The following is a 27,087-nucleotide window of genomic DNA, read 5'->3' as shown; positions in this document are numbered from 1 at the left end:
GACTTCTCATTCTGGCAGACTATTCCTCAAAAACAAAAATTTCCAGACAAGTTAAGCAAGATCCAGCTGTTTTTCAAGTTAAGGAAAATAAATATGTTTAAAAAAAACATATATCTCTCTCAATTTGTCTTCTGAATGGATGGGAAGGGAATAAATATAGAGAATACTCAGTCTTCATTGCTCACATGAGATAATGCAGACAAGTTTTAAGTGGTTCCTTGGTGAATGGAGATGCCCAATGTGAAATTAGACTACGTAAACCTTACAAACAAAACTCCTTGGGCAAAAGGTTATGCAAAAACATGCTGTGCTCCCTGCTCTACTTGGGCTGCCTGCAGGCCCTTGCCAGGCTTGCTGTTCTTCTCAGAGCCAAGCTTGGGGGCAGAGAACGACCCTTGTGGCTGGGTGCCCTGGCCAGTGCATGCTACTGCCATTCTGCCTGATGCCCGTGCCCCGGTGGGATTGGAGAGGTGGTGAATAGCAGGAATAGAAAATTAAATGGAAAAATGAGTGTTGTTAAAAGATGCCTCTTGGGAGCTCAGAGGTTAAAATGGGAGACTCCTAAAGTGGAAGATGTGTTACATAGCTCTGCATGAGGGCCACAGAGACGTATGTTTCACTGGCAGAGGATTTTATGTATGGGATACATGGAGTGTGTGTTTTGCTTCTCTCTYCTTTTCAGCTAAAATTGTAGAAAACCATTAAAATTTGCTGTCAGAGATGATTGAGGATCCAGCTAGTATACAAGGATTAAGTTGCATGAGTACAACTTCCACGTGTTCACTTCAGCAGGCCCTGTTGGTACAACTATTAGCAAACGAATGCTGCAGCATTTCCAGTTACAGTCCAGTCTGGGCCGATGCTTCATCCTTTACACTTTATATTCACTATGTTGATGTCCAGGCTCAAAACTGAGGCTTTTACATATGYGAACTTGGGCTCTACAAGTAAACTGAGGAGTTAAAGCTTCTGTTCAGAATCTCCTCGTCTATAGCAGATGCATGGAGAGCTCCATCGAAGAGAGGAGATGATGGAAAGTTTCCTAAAATTTTTCTAAATGTATTCAGTCTCTTCTCAAATGTAGGAACAGAAGCAAAATTTCATGAGTAGATCATGAATATGCAGTTTCCTCCCTGTTGCCGTCGCAACAATACCCAGAGTTCGGGTGAGGTCAGGAGCCCGCAACACCGCCCGCCCCTGGGCCACTCCACACTGACTCCCTCAGGAGGATGCGGCAAATGGCGTTTATTGCGTCGTTACACTTCTTTATATACGCGCTCGCACTGTCTTTTCCTGTCTTAGCCTGCCTCGTCATGACGTCACATCCCGTGATCTKCCGCAGCGCCCYGTTTCGCCTACCACACCTCCCCACCAAGGATGATGCATCAGAGTGGTTCTGCTTGTTGTAAGAAGTAGAGCTTAAATTAGAATAGCACATAAGAACATGTCTTTCCTAAATATAAAGGTTTCTTCATATCATAAGCAAGCACAGAGCTTTTAAAAATTATATTATTAATGTCTATCTTATAGATACTTTGCTGTTTTCATTAAGGTAGCTACCATTACTCTCTGTTTTTCCACCTTCCCTCTGTTATTACCACTTTGTGTTTTGTCTCATTCCCTGGTCAAAGAGTTTTAATCTGCATTTCCACTATCTGATTTAGTCATTGTGTTTCTTTAGCTGTTCACACATTCCTTCTATTGTATTCCTCTTGGATTTTTTGTGCATATAGTATATACAGTATTTTATTGTCTTCCTAGTTTTCTGTTAACTCTCTGGAGCAATAAGTCTAAGGGAAGAGTGCTAATAGCTGAGAGATCATCCTTGGCATGCTTAATTGGAGTCAGACCATTTGAACTTGTAACACTTGGAAAATGAAAGTTAATAATTTGTTTTGTTATTCCCATGGAAACAAGATATTTATAATGAGCTTCTAAAAACAAGCTACAAACATACACAAAGAGGCTGATTCTTTGTAACAATTGCTACAGAGAAGGGTTTTTTTTTCTTTTTAGTTTAACTTCATGGTCTGGCTGGTGTCAGGAAATGGCTTCATCTTTAATGTGAAGAGGGCATTAAGTAAAATGGCAGGAATAAGAGGAGGGTGTATCTGCCTTGCATAACATGCAGCGTTTGTATGTTTCCTGCTTGGTCTATTGGTTACTCTGTGTTGAGCCTGTGAGCATGCAGGCAGAGCAGAAAGCTGCTGCTGGTGGTCTGAAAGCATGTCAGAGAGGATGGCAGCTAYTGCAGGTGGTCTGAGAGCAGCTGCCGGGCACCGGCAGAGTGGCAGTAACACTGCGTGGGGAGTCAGGTACTCTGCTACCTGGCATACAGTCCACAAGTGCCCAAGAATTCTGGAAGCTGAGTGCTGTGTTTCTGTAGCTTTCCATGCTATGATTAGTCTTGCTGCGAGACTTCRTGTTTGTTACAGTTGTAAAATTTTCTCCAAAATCTCTAAAAATTCCTTTCATCCTCAATTCCATTTCCAGTGTTTGCTGGTGCAGAATAGCATCATGGAAGCATGATGCACATTTTTTTTTCTGTTGGCTCCAGCAGCAATACTACATTGTTTTATTGCTTTATGTGCATAAATATCCAATTTCTGGTTATACCTTAAGTTAGAGGGGAAAAAAATGTCTTTCCATTTTCCCACATCARTGTGGCTAGAAACAGATCAAATTTGAGAGATGGGAATGGCCATGTCTCTGACTAGGAAATGCTCTTTTTCTCTCTTATCATCCTTAATGTTTGTTTTTTTCACTACAGAAGAAAAGATAAATATGTTTTGATCTTTTACCTGATAAATGCAGGATTGAGAATTCTACATATGTTAAAAAGGAGAAAAAAAAAAGAGAAAAAAGGAAGCAAAAAAAGAAGCTAAGCCTAAATGTAAAGCCTTTGGAAAGCAGCCAGCGTGAACTGCCACAAGTTTTGCTAGTTCTCTGTGGCCATTCCCATTCCCACTGGGTTCCTGACTGATTCTCCAAGCTAAGCATTAGCAGACCTGATTGGAAGCTTCTAAGTAACCTATATGCTACACAAAATTTTGTTTGAAAGATCTGTGTGTCAGACTTGGCTGCAAGTCAGTAATGACCAAGGGCCTTAGTTGGGCCTTATGCTAATGCTCTGCAGTGATTGCCAGTGCAAACTTTTTTAAAAAAAAGAGAGAGAGAGAGAGAGAGGCAAAACAAAATGCGGTTCTGACCTCTTGAGTGAGGTAAAAGTCTTCAAGCATGTTTCATCAGAAAGGGATATTAATCYTGTTAATGAGAATCCTGGACAAATTCCAAGAAGTTAATTGCAGTATGTTCCCTGTGTRTTTCTGGTTAATGAATTATTGGATTATGTTCTTCATTTCTGCTGTCACTATAGTCTTTTGCTAGCTAATTCCATGAGATATTCCAGCACATGCTTCACCTAAAGCAGGCAGGTTGTTGCAAGCAGCAAAGTTAATCAAAAAAACAAATAAAGTTTATTTCTGGCTAAAATTAGGAGTGTGAAGGGTATAGGAGTTTGCCACATGTTGGATTGTCTTGGAGTAAAAGATGATGTAAATGAACTGTACGTAAAGTTTTATATTAGTGCTGAGTTTTCTTATGAATAACCAATTTCACTATGGTATAAAAACCTGGAATTTGCTACCTAATTGTTGCTCTTTAAAAGTGTGAGATCTCACTTGCCTATTTTGCTAGTGGAGGCAGGGCAGGATGATTTGACTCCTGAATGTGTGTGAGATGGGAGCTGAAGAGAGGTGGGTGAGTTGCTGTTTTGACCATTGGTTACTAAAGTCAAATGAGATTTCTGTGTATAGTTTTTCCAGTCTGCTCTCTCTGTTGCCAGTGCACACTTTCTCCGTCCTTGCAGTCTATCGTTTATTCCTGTATAAACAGCTGTCACTGCTGAAAGGACTGGTCTGGGCTCTTTTGCTAATTTGCTTGAGACACACTCTAAATTGGCATAAAAAGAAATGCTTAGGCTGCAAACAAAACTGATGTAGTAGTATGTTTCCCAGCAACATGGACCCTCAAATATTTCTTTGACTTTGAGAGTTTCCTAATGTTGTAAGCAAYTGAAAACATCTTTTGCTGTTAAAGATAGTACTATTTAAGGCTACAGCAGCATAACTGTCAGAACATCTTTTTAAAATGTTTCCATCTGATCTGCTAAATTTTAGTTTAAAACATATGGCAAATCTTTTGTTATAGGCATCAGGGAATGTGTAATTAAACCAACAAAGAAAGGTGTGTTTTGTGTTTGATATAATTCATAACAACCAAAATAAACTATATATATATACATATATATATATATATATATACACACACACACACACATTGTGTGTGTGTGTGTATATATTTACGGTGCACAATCTTGCTAATGCTGTGGCCTCATACCTCTATTGTAAAATGAGGAACACTAAAAATAGTTCAGTATTGGGTAAAAGGAAGGAACAGTATGTGCTCTGCTACATTCTCTCCTGTCTAAAGTGAGTATTTTTAAATGCTAGAAAACAGACTTGCATGAATCTCCTTTTGGCTAAACACATCTTTGCAATAAATATTGAGATTTATTTTTAAGTGCTTTATCAGTTGAGCCTGCTGGCCTGACAGGTGTAAAACCTCTGCAGGAGTGACTATAGATAGGGGTGGTTTGTAAAGTACTGATTCCCACTATGCTTCCCAGGCTTCCCACTGTGCACTGCTATAACAAAAGCTTCTCCTCTGGAGCAAACCTAACCTATGCATCAGCATGGGAACAGGGGCTTCCTGTTAGTTTTGAAAAGACCAGAAAGTCTTCAGTTCTGAATTTCTGGGGCTTTTATGATTTTATCAGATTGGTAAACTGTGTTTCCCAAAAACCTATGAATGTTCTGTGAAGGCAATGGCCTAAGGAGGAAAATGACTGTTGATTTTTAAATTTATCAGTTAAAATTTACCACTGTTTGGCAGAGGAGGAGGAATTTAAAATGTTAGTGACTTTTTTAACAATTTACTTTATCCAACAGGATYGGAACCTTAATTTGCTTATGAACACATGAATAAAGTAACCTATGAATCGTTTGTCATAACTACTTATTCGACAAGGAATAAAAAATGTTCAGTAACTAAACTCACCTAAGTTGCTTCAATTCTTGTCTTTTACGCCTGCAGGCTGCATGAGTGATCAGAGCAGTGAGCCTGCCAGGCTGTGATGAGCTGCAGGCCTGCTTGCAGCAGGCCAGTTCCYTCTCGTTCTCCTGTCCTTAGTGGAGAGGGAGAAATAAAGACTCTAAAGCGCTGCCCTAGTGATGTGCGTAAAGAATGTGATATCCCTGGGGGCTGTTTTATTTGGCTCCCCAAATAGGTTGAATGACTCCTTTTCTGTTACAGGTTTCTGTTGTAAACTGAAAGTGCTCTGCTACTCTTGGAAMGCTTGCTGTGCTCACTTGTCATTTCTTTCAATTTCTGTGTGTTTCGTCAGGGGAAAGTCTTCCAGAACTATCACTTTTGAGCAGTTTAAGGAAGCTCTTCAGGAACTCTCCAAGAAGCGGTTTAAAGACAAGAGCGATGAGGAAGCAGTTCAAGAAATATATAAACTGATCGAAGGCAAAGTCCCGATTATATCTGGAGTAACGGTATGTTACTGTTTTCATGGTTGGAGTGTTTTAACTGTCATCCTCCTTCTGTCCCCATTCTACTGTGCTCACCTTTTTCTTTTGTAAGCCACAAGTGGAAGCAGTGTGTCTTCAGGGACCTGGAGGAAATGCCTGTGCTGAGCTAGAAGTGGAAGCAAAGCTTATGCAGCCCCTGGAGTACTGCACTGCTGTGCAGTCCTGTGCAGTGCCATCATTGCTTCTTCTAGGAACCCCCAAGGTCATCAGAGCCATCAAAGGAGAGCTTTCACATGCAGTCAAAACACAGAAAATTCATGAAGAGAGGTGTATGCAAATCAAAAAGAGTAGGGGAAAGGAATTTGAATTTAGAAGCTCTAAGACTTTGGTGTAAAGTACGCAAAGACTAAAGTAGAGACAAGTTAAAATACATCTAATACCCCATGTGGACTCCAGAACACCAGGGAAAATATCAGCTTTCTGTGGTCTGGTCTTTGGTTTTGGTTTGTTCCACATTTGAAGGAGCTGTAATGTTCTTCGTTTTTGGTTTTAATATTTGCAGGGTGTCATTAAACTTGAAGGATAAGAAATATGGAAAAGAAATTTTATAAAGCATAGAGTAAATAGGTTTGTTTCTTTTTCCTTGGTTGTCTTTTTAAAAGCTTGTGTTGGGCAATCTTTTGTGCTGCAATTCAGGAGATGCTGGAGTGTGTACCTGAAGTTGAATGATCCTGTCAGTTTAGTTTCAGTCTACTTAAAATTTGCTGTCTTTCTGAATTTAAGCTTAGAGCTATGAATGAAAATTTACATGTAAGTAATCTTTCCGGAATTTGGTTCTGCATAAATGAACAGTGGAAATGTCAGCTGGAGAAATCTCTTCTACATTGTATGATTTTTACAAGATTTGACTCTGTTACTCTGTGCTTCCATTTGGAACAAGTGGTAGTTTTGATATGGAGTTTGTGGGGTTTTTTTCTTTTTTTTTTTTTTTTTTTTGGAATAACTTGTTCATCCATCCAAGGATTCTCCCTTTGATTTGTGCATATCATATTGGCCTGACTCAAGACCCCATTCCTTTGTGGTATTTCAGCAGTCAGGTACTGAAATGATTGATCAGTGGCTACTAAGAGAGGCATAGCCTCTTTCTAGGTGGATGACAAGGTGCTGAGAGAGCTTTGCAAATACAGACTAGTGTTATGGCAGCACTGAGAATCTATACCCGTGCACCAGCAGCAGGGGAAGAGGAAGGCAGGAGGAGTACACCTGTAGTCTGCAGTGAATCTCAAGCTCAATTGCAGGAGCAGTCCTGAGGAGAGGTGGAGATGAAATGAAGTTTCAAAAAATGGAGGGAGTTCTTAAATGTGAAAAAGTGATGCAAGTCACTATTCCCTCCTGCCTTCTGTCTGGGAAAGGGGCAGGAAGCTGGGCTTAAATGCACTCAGACTGCAGGCTGAAGTGCAGGGAAAAATATATGTATACATATGTTGGGTTTATCATGCTGTTTTAGTTCTTGGATGATAAAAATGACCTCATCACTCAGATATTACAGACATTAAAGTAAAAAACAGAAATAAAAATTTAAAAACCTGCAACTCAGTAATGCAGATATGAAATGTATATGCATACTCATAGATCTGTCTTACAAAAAGTATTCTAATAATTTGTTTGCTTTGGGAAGCCTATGATCTGAAAATTTTAATATGGACAATTCTACATGGTTATGTAGTTACATGACGCTTAAGCTGTTCTAGGATAATTCAGTCATTGAGGATAGCTGCTCCATGCCTGCTTTGTATAGCTCTCCTGTAGGCTATGTATGTGTGGGTCAGGTTTCAGCTAGAAGGTTGTACTGTGACTACTGACACACTAGTATGTCTGGATGGGAGTGGAGAACATCATGCAGTGAGACTTGTGGATAGGTAGACTTCAGCAATATATGGAGGTTCTTGTGCCTTATCTTCTTATGTGTGGTCTTGGCTGGACTCTGTTGGGATATGTCTGTGTTGAATAACTGCTTGGGGAAACCACTGCTTCAACAGGCTAGTCTGAAAGTCTTTGACATCAGACAGTGAAGACTACAGAGTATGTTGTGATAAAAGATTTTATCTTTCTCTTTTTTCTTCTTCTTCTTCAGAATTTTGTGGAATTACAAAAAGCACTGCTTGTATTTGAAGTGATTGAGAAGGCTCAACAGCCAGACATTGAAACTGAGTGAAATTTTGAGCTCATTTCTTATCTGCAATGGAAGGTGTATGGTTACCTTGGGCACACAGAAAGAAAAACAACATGCAAGGAATGGGGGTTAATTAAGCCATAGCTTTATGAATTCATGTGGGAATGATCTGGCTGTAGAATATACAGTGCAAGTCATGTTTCTTTGGCAGTCATCTCCTCCTGTTTAAAGACTGCAATCAGACATCTAAACTTGGTCTCAGCCCTTTTAGTTGCCCTCCCTCCAACATAAAGGAGCTGCAGGACTGAGGTTCTTTCTTTCCCTGTACCAAATACTGGATGTTGCAGCTGTGTACCATGCACCTCCTGTGGAAAGATATTCACTTTGGACATTTGCTGTTTCTTAAAATGAAACCGTTTGAATGTCAGTGTATACGCAACAGGATTCTTGACACYGAATTGTAGAATAATTTAGCTTGGAAGGGACCTGGGATTATCTCATTCAACCTCCTGCTTCAAAGACTGATGCCAACACCCTTGGCACATCAGAAACCTCGACCCAGACCTCGACTCCAGAGGAGGGATCCCACTCTGTCCAGATCTTGTGCTGTGGAGAGCACCTACTACCTCTGGAGCTGGGGGCAACAGTGACATCTTCTATGGGAGATGTTCTCTGGTCAARGTGCTGAAGTACCAGGTAAAGTTGGAAGAGGCTAGCAGGCTGCACACCATCAGGAAAGGTGAAGATGAAACTGACATGATATTTTTGGAAAGCTCAAGCAACATAAGGGAAGGAAGGAGTGACAGCTGGAGACCATAGCAAAGGGATACTGTCAAGATAGAAAAGGTTGGAAGCTTGTAACTTCTGGCAACTGGAAGTAGTTGGAGATCTGTTCTACTTGCAGACCTACAAGTTCAGAATCTGTGAGTACTAGTAAGGACAAACAGGAACTGTCAGGGTATTCACCAGAGCCAGCTGAGCCTGAACCTGGTGCCCACAAAAAGGGGAAAAGGCAAATGGTAGTTCCTGGAGACTCCCTCCTGCAGAGGATGGAGACACCTATCTTCTGACCTGACCTGATGTCTCAAAAGGTTTGTTGCTTGCCAAGTGGCAGGATCTGGGATATTGCAGACATACTGACAAGGTTTGTCCAGCCCTCTAACATGGGCCCCTTGCTGCTCTTTCTTGTGGTTATCAGCAGTACCAACAACTGCTCCAGAGGTAACCTGGAGTGACTACAAAGCTCTGTGGTGAGGGTGAAGGCATGAAGGCCCAGGCCATGTCTCCTCAATCTTTCCAGTGAGGAGAAAAGGCTTTAGTAGAAATAGACATCCAGCAGGTCAACACCTGTCTGTGTGGTTTGTCTGGCAGGCAGGGATTTGGCTTCTATAATCATGGGACCCACTTTGAGGAGCTGCTGAGCAGGGATGGGATACATCTAACAAAGTGCTGCAAACTTGGGCTGCTAACCTAGTGAAGAGGGTTAAATTGGGGATGGAAGATGGAAGACTACGGTAACTCAAAGAGAACAGAGGGTAAAAGAGGCAGAGCAGATGTGTGTGTGAGTAATAGCTTGAGAGTAGAGGATCTCACCCTTCCTCTGTAAATGCAGAACAACTTGGGACATATCTCAAATGCTTGTACACAAATCCACATATTATGGGGAACAAGCAGGGGGGAATAGAAGAGTGCACATTGCCGAACTGTGACCTCATTGGGATATAGAGATGTGGTGGGATAGCTCTCCTGGCTGAAGTGTTGCAGTGGTCAAATTCAGGCTCTCCAGGAAAGGCAGGGTGGGAAGGCAATGTAGAGGGGTTGCACTTTATGCAAAGGCATAGCTTGAATGCATGGAGCTTTGCCTTGGGGCGGGTGATGAACCAGTAGAGAGCTTGTAGCTAAGGAGCATTGGAGAGATCAGCACAGGTCATGTTGTAGCAGGTACCTAATACAGACCTGGTAYGCAGCAGCTGGACAAAACCTCACAATCCCAGTCCTTGGTACTCATGGGTGACTTTAACCATCCCAAAATCTGCTGGACAGAGTGGCTGGGAGTAGACAATCCAGAAGACAATTTTGTGATGAAGATGGTGGTTGAATTGACCTGAACGAGATGCTCAGTTGGATATGCTATTCATAAACAAAAGGAAGAACTGGTAAAATATGAGTTAAAGACTGAGAGCAACCAGGAGACTTTGGAGTTTAAGATCCTGAGAGGAGTGAGCAAGGCAAACAGCAGAATGACAACCCTGGAGCTGAGAAGAGCAGAGTGTGACTCGATCAGGGTCCTGCTTGGCAGGATCCTCTGGGAAACTGCCCTGGAGGGCAAAGGAGCCCAGGAGAGCTGGTTGATCTTCCAAGAGGGTGTCCTTAGAGCACAAGAATGGTCTATTGCAATGTGCAGAAAGTTGAGCAAGCATGGCAGCAGGCCAGGCTGAATGCACATGGATGTTCTGACTGAGCTCCAGTGCAGAAAGAAAGTAGCCAGAAAGTGGGAGCAGGGAGAGGCTACATGGGAGGAACATTGCCCATGCCTGAAAGGAGCAGAGCTAGGCAAGCCAGTGTTCAGCTGGAGCTGAGACTAGCAAGTCTTGAGGTGAAGAAGAACAAGGACGGATTCTGCAAATATCTTGGTAGCAAGAGGAAGGCCATRGAGTGTGTGGTCCCTTTGGTCAGTGAGGCAGGGGACCTAGTGAGAAGGGACATGGAAAAGGCTGAGATACTCCATGCCTTTTTTGCCTCTTTTGTTCCTAGCAGAGCTTGTCTTCAAGGGCTCCCAAGTCCGTGAGCCCGTTGGCAGAGTCTGTTCCATGAGTAAAGCAGGAGAAGACAGAGTTAGGGATCACTTAAGCCGTTTAGACGTACACAAGCCCACGGGACCAGAGGGGGTGCGTCCAAGAGTGGTGAAGGAGCTGGCCAATAGCGTCTTCCAAAGCTCACGGCAATTGRAGGAAAAATGGCTGATGCCTGGAAGAAGGCAAGCATCACCTTCATCTTCAAGAAGGGCAAAGAGGGAGGCTTCAGGCCAGTCAGCGTAACCTCGGTCACTGGGAGGGCTGTGAAGCGAATCATCTTGGAAGCTGTTTCTGAACACGTGAAGGACGAGAGGGTGGTTTGGAGCAGCCAGGATGGATTTAGCAAGGGCAAGCCATGCCTGAGTGACTTTGTGACTTTCTCCGATGAAGAGACTGGCCCTGTGGGCAAGGAGTAGGCAGTGGAAGTAGTGAGTATACCTTGTCTTTAGCAAGGCCTTGGAGCCAGTCTCCCATAGTCTCCTTGTTGCCAAATGGGTGAGATTTAGGCTGCCTAAGTAGGTGCTAAGATGGGTGGTAAATGAGCTGGACTGCTGTGCCTGGAGTTGTGATCAGTGGTTCAGCRTCCAGCTGGCAGCCAGTAAGTAGGCATGTCTCTTGGGGATCAATACCRGGACCAGCRYAACCRAATGTCTTCGTTAATGACCAGGAGGAAGGGGTGGCGTGCTCTCTCGGCAGGTTTACAGACTTTCAGGGGAATGGCCTGGAGGACGGTGGCTGCTCTTCAGAGGGAGCTATACAGGCTGGAGCAAGGGGCTGACAGGAGGCTCGTGAAGTTCAGCCAAAGAAACTGTAGAGTCTTGGAACTGGTGTGGGATAACCCTGTAGGCTGGTGTCTGACTGTCTCGGAAGCAGCTCTGCCCCAAAGGACATGGGGATTGCGGAGGACAGGAAGTTAGCAGGGTGCCCTTGCAGCAAGGAAGGCCAGTGCAGCAAGTCTGTGGGTGTGATCCTTGCCTTCTCTTTGGCGGTTGTGAGACCACATCTGAGTGCTGTGTCTAGTCTGGGGCTCCCCAGCGCGAGAAAGGTATTGACGTACTGGAGCAAGTTTCAGGACGCTCCACCAGGACGCTCCGGAGGCTGGAGCATGTGACGTGCAGGGAGAAGAGGCTCTGTTGAGGCCTGAGAAGAGAAGGCTAAGGGGAGACCTTGTTGCTGCCCCCAGCTACGTGCCTGGAAGACACAGGGAGGATGGAGCCGTACTGTTGTTAGAAGTGCATAGCAATCGTATGGGAGACAACAGGCTGAAGCTGGCACATGGGTAATTCAGGTGGGATGTAAGGATTTGTTGTAGTTATGTGTGGTGGGTGGGTTCTCCCCCACCCTTTGCCCGCTGTGGGTTGTCAAATACTGGAAGAAGTTGTGGAGAGAGGTTGTGGAATCTCAGTCCTTGTCGGTGTTCAAGACTTGCCTGGAGGGGTCCCTGAGCACCCTGCCTTGAGACCTACTCTGAGCAGGGGTTTATCCTAAGTACAGACTCATAGGCAAAGGTTCCTGCCAAGCTGAATTGCTACATGACTTTTACGGTTCTAAGTTTTGAAAGACCACTTGGATAGAGAATCCTCAATCTCTGTGAGCAACCTGCTCCTGTGCCTGGCCAGCCTCAGGGGTGAAGAAATTTTTCACTTAAGTCTAGCTGCAATTTCCTGTGTCTCCRCTTGTGTTCATTGGTTTGTGGTTTTCTTGCTACGTACTTCTGAACTGGCTCTRTCTTCTTTATAATCTCTCTTTTGGTATAAGATTTACCTCCCCTCTTTGTCTTCTCTTCTGAGGCTGAACAGACCCCCTTCCCTCAGCCTCTSCTTGTGTGCCCTGTGCTCCCAGCTCCTGACTATCTTACCAGCCCTTCTCTGAACACACAAAAAGGAAAGAAATACTGAGTCACTAACAAAAAATACATTATCATTTTAAATTAGCAAATTAGGATGGCGTAAAGAAAAATCCTTCTTACCTCTCCTAGCTTTTTTAGAAACTGTGGCCTGTTCTGATCTTTTTAGTGAGATTTTGGTGTGTAGAGAAGGATTGTTTGTAAGAGAGGGATGTACGTACCCTCTCCTGAGTCACAAGAGCCTTGCCACCAATGCAGAGGTTGTCTGGCCACCTCTTTGGTTTGTAGTCCCACATCGAACAACCATTTAATTATTTGAAGTTCCTTCTCTTTGAGATTTTGAGGAGCAACTTGATCCAGCAAAATATCTGTGAAAATACAAGCTTGGTGAATGAACAGATGTTTGGGTAGAGATCTGCTCTTTTGGTGGAGGCAAAGACCCGTAAATTACAGCTGCTAGCTTGTGTTAATGAACATAACTGAGTAAAGGGAAGAAATGGCAATCTTGGAGACAGCGCAATCCTGATACTTTGGATAGTGCACTTGCCTGGTTCATTTGATGTTCAAAAAATCTATTCATATATTCATTTTTTCAGCCTCACAGCTACTGCCTTTTTGTTTATCGATATCCTGTGACTCCCATGACGCTGGAAGCATTCTGACCCCTCCTGGGCATATGACATGGAATTACTGGTTTTGTTGCTCTGGATTTGTGATGTCCATTGTGCTGAGGCTTTCTATTTTGTTTTACTGTTTTTCAGAATGAAAAACAGATTTTTTTTTTCCAACTGTGCTGCTAATTACCTTTATTTGGAACTTTGTTGCTCCCCCTCACTCCCCATACACACSTTAAAGCTTTCTATTAATAGATATGAATGCCAAAGAACTCAACCATACTCCCACTTGTCTGCTAACTAAGTGATGTTTTTAAGATATGTGAAAGAGGTACTGAACTATAGGCTATTTTATCACATTTCAACCATTTGCTTTATTACTGTTGCATTTGAAACAGGTTTGACTCTAGAAGATACAGAATTGATTGTAAAAGAACACTTTCAGGTTAGTCCTAGCACATGTTACTCCTGAGGAAGTAACAGCATTACAAAATAGAAACCTTGATAAAGTAGTGGATGGCAAAAATCTCTAGCTAAATGACTGGTAAAGTCAAGTTAAGAAATACCATAGGAAATCAGTATAAAAAAACTCGGTGTAAGACCTTATAGAAGGGGGAGGTGAAATTTATTTACAAAATCTCTAAGTCAGTCAGTTTTCACCGATGTGCATCCGTTTTTCTCATAGACTTCATTCACTCACAGTCTCACACCCAAGCACCAAGATGTGTGTGCAAAAGTGGTCTGGCCAGAATCACCTACGTGAGACACAGAGGACAAGGGGTGCTCACTCTTGAGTCCTCACTAAGTCTCTTAGGATCTTCATGATTTACACTGACAAACTAGTTTTTGGATAGACGTTTTAAGAGTCAATAGTTGTTACATTTTGGTCCTTTGCTTTAGCATCTTTCTTGGTTCAGTTGCTGTAAATTGTAGGCTAGGTTGCTGACCAGCCTCTGCTTTCCTGTGTTGGTTTGAAATATCTCTCTGTTTTCCTGGTAGACCGACAGTAAGAGGAAAGGTACATGTGATGTGCTGCAACCTTATCACTACAGTCTTGTTGTTAGGATGCAGGGTCTCTTGCTGGTAAGTCATCTGTGTTGTGGTATCAGAGTGCAGGCCTTCCAGTCTTGACATAAATAATACATTCCTCAATTTTACAACTGGGAATGCTGTCCTGGGAACAGTGTTCTTGAGAACATCCTTCATTACAACACAGGCCACTCTATTAATCCTTGTTTTGTTCTTTCTGCTGATGTTTTCATACCCATGCATTTCCATTCATACTGCATTTATACATGTCTTAGTACTTCTGTTATCAATCCCTACTTCACCAAAATTCTTATTTACTTTCTCTGTAATTTGGATATTGAAGCCAATTTCATACTGATCATGCCACCCTTTTTTAAATAAAGGGGCAGGAACCGTAGCCCTTCTTTTTCAAACCAGCTGAATTAAATTTATCATTACAACTTATCAGAATAGTAGTCTGTCCTACAAACAAATTTGCTAAAGGAAAGGGAAGCTCACTAGAGTTCCTGAGACTTTTCTCTGTGTGTGAGAATGCAGAGTGTTTGCACACTTACAGAAACTTGATGTTCTTAATACATATGTTAAGAACATAGAAGTTTTGTGCTAATAGTCAAGAACATTCTTTCAGTAAGAAACATCCTATGTCCTTCTTGAGAGAGGAGGGTCTAGTTATAATCAAGCATAAGGAACTTATCCTGTATGTACTTTGCCTATAGTCAGCCTTTGCTAATATGCCTCTGAAGCCATTGTGACCTATTGAGGTTTTAAAATGAAAATGAAATGGAGAACCCCTGTATTTATGCAGGTTGGGTGAGACACCTACAGTGCGCACTGCTATAGATGCTTTGTCCAAACTGCATATCCTTGGCTGTTGGAAGATGCTCTTCAATCAAGCCGCCTGACAGCTTGTCTTCCTGTAGCAACTGGGTTGTTCTTGATGAACACTGTATAATACGAAACACTGCACAGTATAAAAGCTTCTTGCTATTGGTTTGTGCCAGAATTTTTGTTGCAGGTACAAGCCCCCTGTTTCCTTTCGTTTGCTGAACAAAATAGTAGTTCAGAATTAAGAGTTAACACAGCGTGGGGTTACTAGTGCCTGTGCCCAGAGTGAAAGGGATAGTTGTACTGGGCCATGTTTCCCTGGATGGGTGGAGGGGTGTGACTTGTACTCTTGCATGGAGGAGTGTTTTTTTTTGTTTTTTGTTTTTTGTTTTTTTTTCCTGAGATGTCAGACCAATGTCAGGTGGCCCAATAATTTGTTAGTTCTATTATGTGACTTGGTGTACAATCTGTTTGATTTACTCTGAAGAACAGACAGAATAAATTCCTGGTTGGGCACCAGGCCAGGATTTTACTCTGCTGCTTATGTCATCTCAGCTTATACATTCTTATTGTGTTTTTGTTTTATCTAGCTAGACTGGTAACAATTGCTGATCAATAGGTATATTTTTAAAATTAGTTCTCCTGTGATTACATGTTTCCTAGTTGTAAGGTGCTTGTAAGCCAAAGTGGACAAGAAAAATGCATGTTTTTATTAAGAAGGACTACTACTTCATAGACATCATCTTCATTTTTGTTTTTCAGTCTAGGAAAATAACACTGCAGGGCAAAAGGTTCCCAAAGGTCTTTCAGCAGTGTTATTTTGAGAAATGAAGGCTCCAACAGTCATATTCCTCCAGCTAATAGCCGAATTCTCACCTTTGAATTGCTTTCCTCTGAAAACCCAGCCTGAAGGCAAAATTGCAAAACTTCTTATTGTAGATAGCATGGGTTGGGCTTGTTCAGAGGGAGAGGAGTGGAAGCTTACAGCCTGAGAGTCTTGTAAAGTAGTTACGTATGTGGATAGAAAAATCACTTCAGAAGAGCCTTTATTTAAATGGTGTGAAAGATGCATGACTTCTGTGGTGGATTATATAGCTCATTACTAGGTTTGGTCTAATTCAACCCAAATATGTTGTTCCTTTTGGTGCAGATTGAAGCATCTTTTCAAGGTCTCTGACTTTTTAATGTCCTGTATTAAAACATGTTCAAGCTATGTTGTCATATGGAAGAGTTACTAGCCAATTGTTCATACAAAGTGCTATTTTGAAAATGTTTGTTAGATCTGGTTAATGAGCATTTCTCATTTGGGATGAGGATAGGTAGAGGAGAAATGAGGTTTCTGATGAATGAAAAGTTTCCCAAAGCATTTGCTTTACCACAAGGAGAACAGCGGACCTTTGTCTCTAAAATACACCCTGATCTAGGGTGATATATGTAAGAGAGATAACCAAATTTTACTAATCTTTGTACATCTTAAGACCATTTCCACTACAATACAAAATCTTTTATTTGTGTCTTTCTTTGTCCTTTAGTGCCCTTTCTCTTCAGATTTTAAAATATAAAATAAAAAAAAAGATAAAAGAGACTGCTCCCAGTCCAAGTATACAAGTTAATGTACTCCTATATTGTTCTGTGAAATATCTTTTTCATTCTGTTTGTGTAGTCAAATTTTCTTTGTCTCACTAACAGCAAAACTTTGATTTTGAGTAGTTGGATATGACTTAGTAAAACTCTGTAGGATGTCTTTGCTTTGCCATTTCACAGACYGCTGATTTGCTAACACTGAAAATAACTTTCAGTCCAGCTAGTTTGTAACTTCTCTCGTGACTCCTAKATTTTAGAACAAATCGCAGTCTCTTGAAGCAAGGAATTCTAGATGTATTGGTTTGTTTGTTCTGTATTGGTGGAGCCCAGCTTTTATGCTTGGATGAATTAAGAGGTTTTGGACATGTCCGTTCCCTGTGGTTTCTTACATATTTGAGAGTTAGAACTTGATTATTAATCTGAAATCATTGATACTGAAAGTCTCTTCTAAACTTTTTTGGCATAACTTGCACTATTTTGTTCTTGGCTATATAATGATCATTGTCATTGTATGTAATGGTAAGAAACGAGCATTTCTTGTTTTTTCTTACTGGAACGGATTATACATTTACATGTTCTCCATCGGTAGCAATGATTTAAATTGTCAGTAGCATGTACAAATACCTATATTTTTAGTAGTAGTCATTTTCTGATGTGCTTTTTTTCGTGTCTTTTCTTTCTTCCAATAGAAAACCATTTCATCTCCAACTGTATCACGCCTTACGGATACATCAAAATTCACAGGTTCTCACAAAGAGAGGTTTGATCCAAGTGGGAAAGGAAAAGGCAAAGCAGGCCGAGAAGATCTGGTGGATGCTTCGGGATATGTTTCTGGCTATAAGCATGCAGGCACATATGATCATAAAGTGCAAGGAAGCAAGTAAGGCTGAGGGTTTACAATACAGAGGGAAAAAAAGAGGGGGAGAGAGAATATATTTGTAAGAATGATGTAGATGAATCCCACGTTTCAGTTATTGTGAATACTAAGACTATGTTGTCAAGAAGTTGTCAGGAACTGGAACTGATTTCAACATCTGCTGAGCTACTTGCAGCACAACGCCACTTCATTACATTCCTCATAGGTATATTGGCAAAAATAAACGTATCAGTACAAAAAAAAGACATCATTTTGTTGCGCTTTAGGCAAAAACCCCAAAGCCAAGAGCTGTTATACCACACTTTGTCAATTTGAGGGGAAGATCTCAAACATTCCTAAGTGTTCAGTTGCCCTGAAGATGTAGAAGAGAACCTCTTGAGAAGAGGGTCTTTCAATAGCAGCCTTTCTGAAGAGCATCCTGTTATTTATGGTGTTTGATTTGACTACTGTTTGGGGTTTTTTTCAATGTCTTACAGGGGATCTGGCACTCCCCTAGAAGATTCAACAATGTACTATTGGGGAGTAAGTGGTTGTAATATACAGGTGCTAGCCTGTACATTTCATGTACCATTTATGAACAACTGAAAAAAAAGCTGCTTCTGAGACAATTTAGGTTCTAATGTATTTATGTCAGCAGAAAAATGTGGAAAATACCAGCCCGTATTTCCCTCCTGTCTATACTTCTTGCTAGTTACTGTGTGTACTGGAGCATGGTTCTGACTGGCTGAATTAGGTGGAGCTAATGTACTAACTTGGGAGACAAAGAACAAGACATACCTAAGAAAGTCTATAAAACCTTTTTTAGTCTGTTTTCAAGTTTGCACTGCTTCACATTTGAAATGAAGGGGGCATTAAGATAATGCTTTAAAATATTAATTATGACTAAACACTGCTAGTCAGATTGCTATTGTTAGAAGAATGTCCTTATGCACACTTATGCACATACATTGGCACATATTCCCTTTAACGTATAGTAGATGTAAGGAAAGTTTATGGCTCCTTGGAATAAGGACACTTAAAATTAATATCTATGTAATTAGTTGTGACTTGCCCCCAAAATTATACAACTAAATCTGGACTACATGGCCTGGAAGTTTCTTCTGAAGCCAAGGGACTTGATTCTCCTTTCACTTAGGCTGTCTGACTCCAGACTAATTGGAATTACTCCAGAGTATTGATGGAAATGGCTCTCCACTGCTGTAAGAGGAGAAGCAGCTCCACAGAGTTAAGGTAAAGGCAGCTCAGCGTGACCTGCATGGGGTGCAGAATGCCAGGCTAATAGGAATAAAAATCACTCATTTTTAGTTAAAAAGGAAAGAAAAAGCTGATCCAAGTTTTTAAGAGAGCAGAACAAGCACCCTAATGTATTACTCTGCTTCCATAAAATTATGAAAGATAGGATTGGAGTATTTAAAAACGGCTATCAGCAGTTCTGCTTTACTTTCTTTCAAAACAAGCTCATGCGCTGATTTTAATGGTCAGCTCTGGATAAAGGTTAATAACTTTGGTGCTCTCCCCCTGCCCATATCAGCCTCACACTTAGAGTGCACAAAATCAGTGTTTGGTGAGCTGCGTGTGCTGTCATGTGCAGTGCAGGTCAGCAGCTTATATCTGRCTTGTGTCCAGAGATGGAGAACAGGCTTGAACAGTTCATGTTTTGTTTCACTGCCATTGAATGGTAGCCTTTCTTTTAACTTTGTCTCCAATGACCCTGCAAGCCCATAGATCAGCCTGAAACCAAAACAACAATAATAAACAAAGACAAGGACTTCCTCATGGACTTGGAGATTTTTTGTTTGTTTATAATTTGTTTTGGTTTTTGTTTTGAGGGGGAAGGGAAGTTTGCCAAAACTCAGCACATGTTCTTATAAGGATTTAAATGACTGTTTTTCTCCCATGGGTTGCTCTGGTTACCTGGGAAGGTTTTTGATATATGTGAGGATGCTCAGGGTGAGCAGCTTTCAGATTTTTCAAGCCTTTCCATGAGTTACCTGTTGTTCTTGAAGAAAAATTTCCAGGGAAGGAAAGATTATCCATTTCTGTATTGCACTGGTGACCTGTCACACTTTCAGATGCAGAAAATAGCACACTGTAATGCAAGGAATGGCTGAATTATTCCAGCTTGGCGGTGGAAGGGAAAAGAACTGTCTGGCTATAGAGAGCCTGCTCCTTTTTGCTATTTCCCAGATGCCTGGGCACCTGGAAAGGGCTCCAGGATGGTCCTGCTTTCTATGAATAAAAAGACAGCTTCTAATCGCTGACAAATCCTTAAGTTAAAGGCAAAGCTAATGTTTCTGTTCTTCCCATTGACTTTAAGACTTGACTTATAGCTCACTAGCATTTGAAAAGATTTGGGTGAAACACAAATGAAGGGCTAAGTCCTGTATCCTGCAGAGCTCTTTCAACACCATGTTCACCTTGCTGTTTGTTGCTATCCAGCTGCTTTGGTTGGCCCATCAGGTGATACTTAAGCCGAGGTGCACAAGTGACAGGCTTTCTGACATACCCAAATACTGAGCGTCTCTGTTGCTACATGGGAGGCGTCACACACACACAGGAGGAAGGTTTTAAAGTTTAACTACTTTTCAGGTGGCTAGTGCAGGGTGTGAGAGAGACCAGCTTGCTCGTAAGATAGAAGGCATGCAATGGAGCTGGGAATGGAAACTGATCCAAGCTAACACAAAGAGGCTGATAGCACTAGCTGGAGTTCTGCCAGATTGTATTTGGACAACCTGAAATCCTTGCTAGAACCAAAGCACTTTGAATGGACCTGACTGATGGAAAGGGTTTTCAATAACACAGTAAGCACTGGATCAAGACCCGAGAAGCTGCTTTAGATAGCAGAATTTTATTGTGAGGAACACACTTACTTGTTTCTTCTTTTCTTCAGTTAGAAAGTTTTAAAACTCAATTAAATGGAGGCATGAAAAGAAATCATTCTGATATGAGAGTGAAGAAAGAAAGTTCTGGCTAGAAAGACAGTACTTTGGAAAGATTTTTTCCTTTTTACTACATTTGACTTGGAGGATTTGTGCTATGAAATGAAAGCACCACATGCAGCCATGTATTAAGGCTTCAGCCACCAGTGTAAGCTCCTACTTTCCTATTAATATCTGAGTGAAGTTAAAATCCTAAGTATTATCTTGAATGTTAGCCATACTTAACGTTTCAGGTCTATGGGAGAACTACACAAAGTGGTGCAATCATCATTTTGTTGTTTTGTTCGTCTGCCATTTCCTGTACTCTGAGGACAGCAAGCCCTGCTGGTCCCTCAGAGATGATGAGAAGGGTGTAGCTGAGGATGCACAGGAGGAGACCAGTTTTGCCTTCTGAAGCATTATAAAGGATATGCTCTTCTCATGCACCATTGCTCTAGACTGTACCTTAATGGCATGTCCCAAGTAAGGACATCTCCCCATAAAGAGTTTATGATTGTATCCATTTCCTGGGCATCTAAGCTCATTTCATCTAACCATCCAATTGGATTTTCAGCATTTTATACTACCCAGTACTCTTTCATGAGACATCTTTTTTTAAAAAACTGTTTTTCCTCATGTCTTTGCTTTCACTTACAGTTGAACATGCATCAGACTGAGGCAAATGTAATCAGATAGTTCAGGTAGCTGACAGCAATAACTACCCTTAAGAACAAACTCAAATTACACAGTTTACTTAAAATTAAACCCTTAAAGACTTGAACAAAACCCAGTCTTACTTTCATCTCTGCAGAGGCTTAGCCTTGTGCACGATCTATGACTATCAAGCCTTTGCAGGATGAAGACAAAAAATAAAAATGCTGAATGAGACAAAGGAATAACCCCAGTTTTTAAAAAAGTGATATGTAAATTTTAAATAAAATATGCTGAAGTCAAATGGGCTTTCTTATTAGTGCTTGTTTACTAACTCCCTGTAATCATTCTCTGTACTTCAGTTATTTGTTGAGATTTTCCCAACAATCATATCTGCCTGGAAATATCAGTAATAAAAAGTATTATCCTATTTTTTATGGTTATTGAAGCTATCATAATGACCTTACTGAAGACAGACAGAAAATACATTGTTTCAACATTTCTATGTGAACAACTGTCATTAATTTTAATCAAATATTTGGAAGAACAAACAAAGGCAATGTTGAACTTTGGGCAGTCTGGCCAAGACCAAGCCACTGTTTTTTAAACCACAAGATTTCTTATCAATAATACAAATATCTTTTTTACCTTTTACTTTGGGGAAAGGGAGGGAAGATTTCCAAACAACTCACATGTCAMAACTTGTGTGTTTCATCAGCAAACAAATTCTCCTTTGAAGATATTTTGGATTAAAGTATGTATTTTCCATGTATTTTACTGACCTTACCTAAACTAAAAAATCCTCTAGCAGCTTTTTGGCATTACAGAAAACTTTCTTAATGAATTAACCATTCAGTTATGCATATTTCCCCTCTGTTGAGTCAATTGATAGAGTATTTATGGCAGCTAGAATTTTGTACAAAACCCAGAAACTAAAAGGTAAATTATTTCTGTGGGTTTGACTTGCAAGTGAGAGATATCACAGCCGTCTATAACTATCTGTAGAGAAAACCATTGTGTATATTTCTGCAAACCCAGCTGAAAACTTAGTGCTCTTTTATCAAGGCTTGCTGTAGTTATAGGATGGTTTCATTCTTCATGCCTGCCTGTATGATAAAGATCAGCTGTTGAAAAGCCAAACCCTGCCTTACAGTGATGTGATGCATGTATTCTGGGACATGTGCCTGTGGCACCTCTGAGCAAGAGGTCTCTGCACTGGTTAAGAAACAAACCACTCAGATTTTCATAGTGGAGAAAAAGTAATGCATTGCACTACTAGTACCTGCCCTCTAAAATGACTGTTAGCCTTGAGTGAGTGCCAAAATAACTACACCTTTGTGTATATTGTTTGTAGTGTGAATACTGTGTGCTTACCTTTTCTATTAATTGTTAATAAGTAATATAATACACAAGATGTGTACAGGTATGTGTATGTGCATGTAAGTATGTATGTACACTTTGGATCCAGATAAATATTTAAAACATATAAGTGCTGATCCAAACCTTGAACAGGTCCAAATGCTTGTCCTGATGTAGCTAGAGCTGTTCAGCTTGGCCAGCTAGGATGTTGCCATAATCCCTCYATAACGTGATGGTAGAGCTCTAAGGAGCTTTTGTGTTTCTACGCAAACATCTACCTTGTACCTGTTTTTTTGGAGGGAAGCATCTGATTGTGCCCTTCAGTGATTCTAATACATATTTGTTATGGCAAGAAGAGTTCCTCCCTAGTGAGGAAGCAGAACTGCCAGGGAGAAAGCAACAGCTCCTCAGAGTGCTCTCAGGAGACCATTTAAAATTATGCCCTCTGGGGGCCTTATCTACTTCTTTGCCGAACTTTGTGAACCAAGTTGACAGTTACACACACAGTTCATCATCAGTCAGGTAAGTACAAAGTCATGGTACATGGAGGATGAACAGAAAGAGAGTCTTTGTGTTCTACAATGCCTATGGCCTTGGGTCTGGTATAAACCTTTATTGATAAAATGAAATACCTGAAGCATAATGAGAAATATCAGACTTATGTGAAATGCCCACAATCTGGAATGCCAATGTTTGAAGTGTTTGCCCTAAAATAGCATTTAGACCTTCAGTTACTCATTTTGTGCACGCAACTGCCCTCTTGACCAAGTATAAGGAGCGTGAAAAAATGGACTGGGATGTTCTTTTTAAGTCTTCAGAATCCTAAAACTAGTTAGAGACCTTGAGTTGCATTCACTCTTGTTCATTAAACCTCAAAAGCAGTGCTTTGAAAGATGTCCTAGGTAAGAATGGGGCTTCAGGATGCTGAAGGATAGAGCAGATTTAACCTCCAAATCTTAATTAGCCAAGCAATTTGTTTTTGCAGAGATAAATAACTGTAATATACTTGATATTTTTCATGTTTTTTGGTATATTACCTTAGCTGTATTGCTTGTAATCCATAATTTGATGGTGGTTTTCAAAAGAAGTTAAAGACATGACTGTGTTTTTTTTGTTTTCAGAAAAAGTTTGGGTTACCTTGTTTCATTCAAACTAGTTACCGATCATTCGCTCTGAGTAGACTTTGGCTATAACAGAGCAATCTTGACAACAAATAAAAGAGCAGTATATTGACTTTGCATCCTTGAAAGACATTTGCAATAATGAAATGATTAATAAAAAGACCATCCCTTTGTCTTTTGTGAACAAACACACAAACATACACACACTATTCTGGGGCAAGTATAAATATGAGTGACAAAACTACAAAAGAGACTTTTTTTTTTTCTTAGATTAGATTTGTAAATTGATATTGAAGTTCCCAATTGACTAAACTGACTTAGAAAATTGTTAAGCACTTACCACATTCCATTGTAGCTTATCAACCAGTTAATTCATTTTCAAATGTATTCACACATCTCTTTTTTGAATCACTGTAAAATTTATGGCACTTGAAGGAAGTTGGTTTTGTTGTAAGCTTGAATTCCTCAAAGCATTTTTAAAGGTCTTAAAGATAACCCTCACTTACCTGCAGCTTTCCCTTTACAAGAATTTTCCAGTTACTTTATACTTTTTTCAGAATAGGTCACAAACTTGAATAAAGTTGTGTCCAAGTTAATTAAAAAATATAGCCCTTACATATGCTCATATACTTCATCCATCTTTACATTTTAATCAGGAGCTATGTTATGGATTATTAACAAAATGAAGGGGAAAAAAAAAGAAAGGAAGAACTGCAATCTATATCCCCACAGTGGTGCATTATTTTAAGTTCCAGTTTACATCAGTTGAGTTTCTGTATGTTTGTACTTGCTCAAGTGCTTTTTAAACAAATTATATAATGTGAAATATGCAGCTTGGGCTCTGTTCAATAGAGTTATATTAATGTGGTTGTGGAATGCTGTATTTCTGTAATACTCATGCTAAGTATGGCCTCGGTCTTTACCAAGGCTTTGTGTAAGGGCAGTTAACTTCTAACGTCATGTGTAAAACCTGTTGACACACTACTTTTGCTAGCACTGTATTGCATGAAATGACAAGGTCATAGCCAAAAACAAGTTATAGGATGCAACAAAAGAGTGTGTTTGTGTTTAGCTCTGTGCTGGGCTCAGCATATATCAGCTTTGGCAGACTACTGCAGCAGGGAAGATATTTTTTGTGTAATGCTTGTAATACAAAGTAATTTGTCTTTACATTCTGTAAATCAGAGAAATAATCAATATTGGATAAGTAGATTGAAGTTTATTCTTAGCAAGATTTTAAGTATCACAGATTTAAATATTGCAGGAAAAATATATATTTATATAGGAGAACATTTTTTGAATGTTCTAGGTTGGTTTTCTTCAGTCATAAACCATTTATTTATCCACATTATGCTTTATTCCTTTACTAGATTGTTCATCTGTCCATGCTGACCAACATGCTCTTCTAATTTGACTTAGATGTTTTGGTCTGTTGTTTGCACATCCAAGTATGTGCATGCCATCAGGACCTGGTCATGAAGTGTGGAGGCAAAATTGCTTTGTCTTTGGTTATCTCAACCACTAATAAAAATGTAACTGTTAAATAATTGTATGTGATACAGGTCTTGACATATAGTCTTCCTTGGAGCATTGTACAGCATGATAAAGAGCTTTAGTGAATCTTACTATTTCTTGTTCTTATTTGATTTGTTTTTCATCTTGGTCTAGAAAACCAGGAAGCTGCTGTGTGCTAATAATTATCTGCAATATTTATAATTGCAGACATATTGCAAACATTAACATTCAGCTGTACTAGCGTACTGTGTTCACTGTGAAATTTTCAACACGGTCAAAACCTTTATGAGATCATTTAACCTTACAAGTTTACTTTTTTTTTTTTTGGTCATTATTGTGAATGAACAACTTGAGCATAGCACTCCTTAATCTTAACTCTAATAGCTAAATACCTTTTAAGCAAAGATTTTTAAACACCTGATGAAGGGGTTTGGACATTGTCCAGTGCAAAGTGCACTAAACAAAATCCTTTCCCCACTGCAGTCAGTGCTAAAATATTAACTGGCTTTAGCAAAAACGGAACCACCATTGCCAGGGGATTAATGTGCTTGGATACCATGGCAGAGGTTATGGGGGAGCATGACAGGGAGTCCCTATTCCCGTATCTTTGTTTCTGTTAATTTAAAACTACTACTATTCAATCTTTAAAATAAATAAAAGAAACTTGAAAGGGGATCATATACTACTAGTTTGTACTAGGTTTTTTCAGGAAAAGGAAACAAATTTATATATATATATATATATATATATATATGCAATATATTTTTACACTGTTTATTAATGCTAGAAAGTATTAAATGTTTCACTTTATCAGTGTGAATGTTAAAGTAATGACAATATTATGGATGTTTTAAACCTTTTAAAGTTGTCTTGTTAAATTCTAAAACCACATTAACAATGGAAAAGCTATTTCGTCTACGTTATTCTTGATGTATAGAGAACAGCAGTTGTCTGATTAGCACTATACAAGCTTGGCTTGAAAAGCTGTAGTGAAATTCATATTGTAAACACCATTTTTAAAAACATAGCTTCTCATAAAGTATGTTACTGCTGTTGACTGATTGTATAAATCTATATCCTTAGTTGGTAAAATGATCAATAAATGTGTTACTACATGAGTTACTCGATTTCTTGAAGTAAATGATATTTGCTATTAAATATTGTTACCAGCAATTATTTTAAAGTTTAGAGATTAAGCAAATTGCTAATATATATATATAGATTACATCAAAATACTCTCCGGACAACTAGTTCTCTGGCTGTGAGCAGAATAGATTTCTTTTTTATCATTTCCTTTTCTATTTTTAAAAAAAAGAAGTAAAGCTAAACATCTGCGTGATCTTCATACTATATGGCAGAGTTCTCAAAATGTGCAGTGATACACCAAACGAGATCTATCAGAGGTTAAACAGTTTCTTTATACATAGTGATATAAACCAGATATTGGCCATCAGTCTCAAAAGCCTGACCTACTTTGATATTTTCTGAATGGTGTTGAAAATGTTTTATATTTGCAAGAAAAGTCATTTGCTACAAGGAACATTTTTCTGTTTTAAGGGTGTGCTATTTAAAAGTGAGTATTATTTTCCTGATACCATGAGATATGTCCTACCAGAATGCTTGAGTAGTGGATGATGAGTAATCCGACAGTAGCCCAGGCACAGTGATGTGTTACAAATGTGGCAGTACTGGGTTAGCAACTACAAGCAGCTATAACTACTACTGCGTACCATCAGAACAGCTCACAGCGAGCAGCATTGTGCCTGGTCCAGCTGTCAAGTGAGGGGAAGCAATGCTCTCTGTACCCATGCTCAAGAAAGTGCTCTAAAATTGCCTTGTGACGAAAAAGTCTGAAAGAGTTGTGTCCTCAGCTAACCTTCCTTTCCCGATGTGGGCTGTACAGTGTATGTAACCTGACTGCCTAAGAAAGCTCCTCTTTTATCTGTGAACATAATGGTTACTGAAGCAGTAAAACCAAAACAAACCAACAAACAAAAAACAAAAACCAGAAAAATGCTAATAAAGCAAGACCTTTAGGGAAAGGAAAGGAAGGAAAATCAAAATTTTTCTATTCAGAAGTGGGAGATAGTATTCTTCTGCCCGATGAGAAGATAAGATCCAAAGGTCAATATTTTGCAGAAGATCTTGGTTTATAGCTTCCCCCACTTTTCTTTCTTTCTTTCTTT

The 27,087-nt window shown here is 40.0% G+C and overlaps 1 protein-coding gene across 1 annotated transcript in view; it reads left to right on the top strand.

The window, feature by feature from the left end:
- The window catches only part of TPPP (tubulin polymerization promoting protein), a 63,186-nt gene extending 37,169 nt beyond the window's left edge, over window positions 1-26,017 (top strand). Inside the window, exons 3-4 of the mRNA XM_085306837.1 lie at window positions 5,465-5,618; window positions 17,150-26,017. Coding sequence (XP_085162963.1) covers window positions 5,465-5,618; window positions 17,150-17,344 — 349 coding nt within the window. The 3' untranslated portion in view covers window positions 17,345-26,017. The remainder of the gene's footprint in view (window positions 1-5,464; window positions 5,619-17,149) is intronic.
- The last annotated feature ends 1,070 nt before the right edge of the window (window positions 26,018-27,087 follow it).

Source organism: Rhea americana, unplaced genomic scaffold (genome assembly GCF_003343005.1).
Source record: "Rhea americana isolate MKP2758 unplaced genomic scaffold, rheAme1 scaffold_248, whole genome shotgun sequence".
NCBI classification, from domain to species: Eukaryota; Metazoa; Chordata; class Aves; order Rheiformes; family Rheidae; genus Rhea; species Rhea americana.
This window is presented reverse-complemented; position numbering and strand designations above follow the sequence as displayed.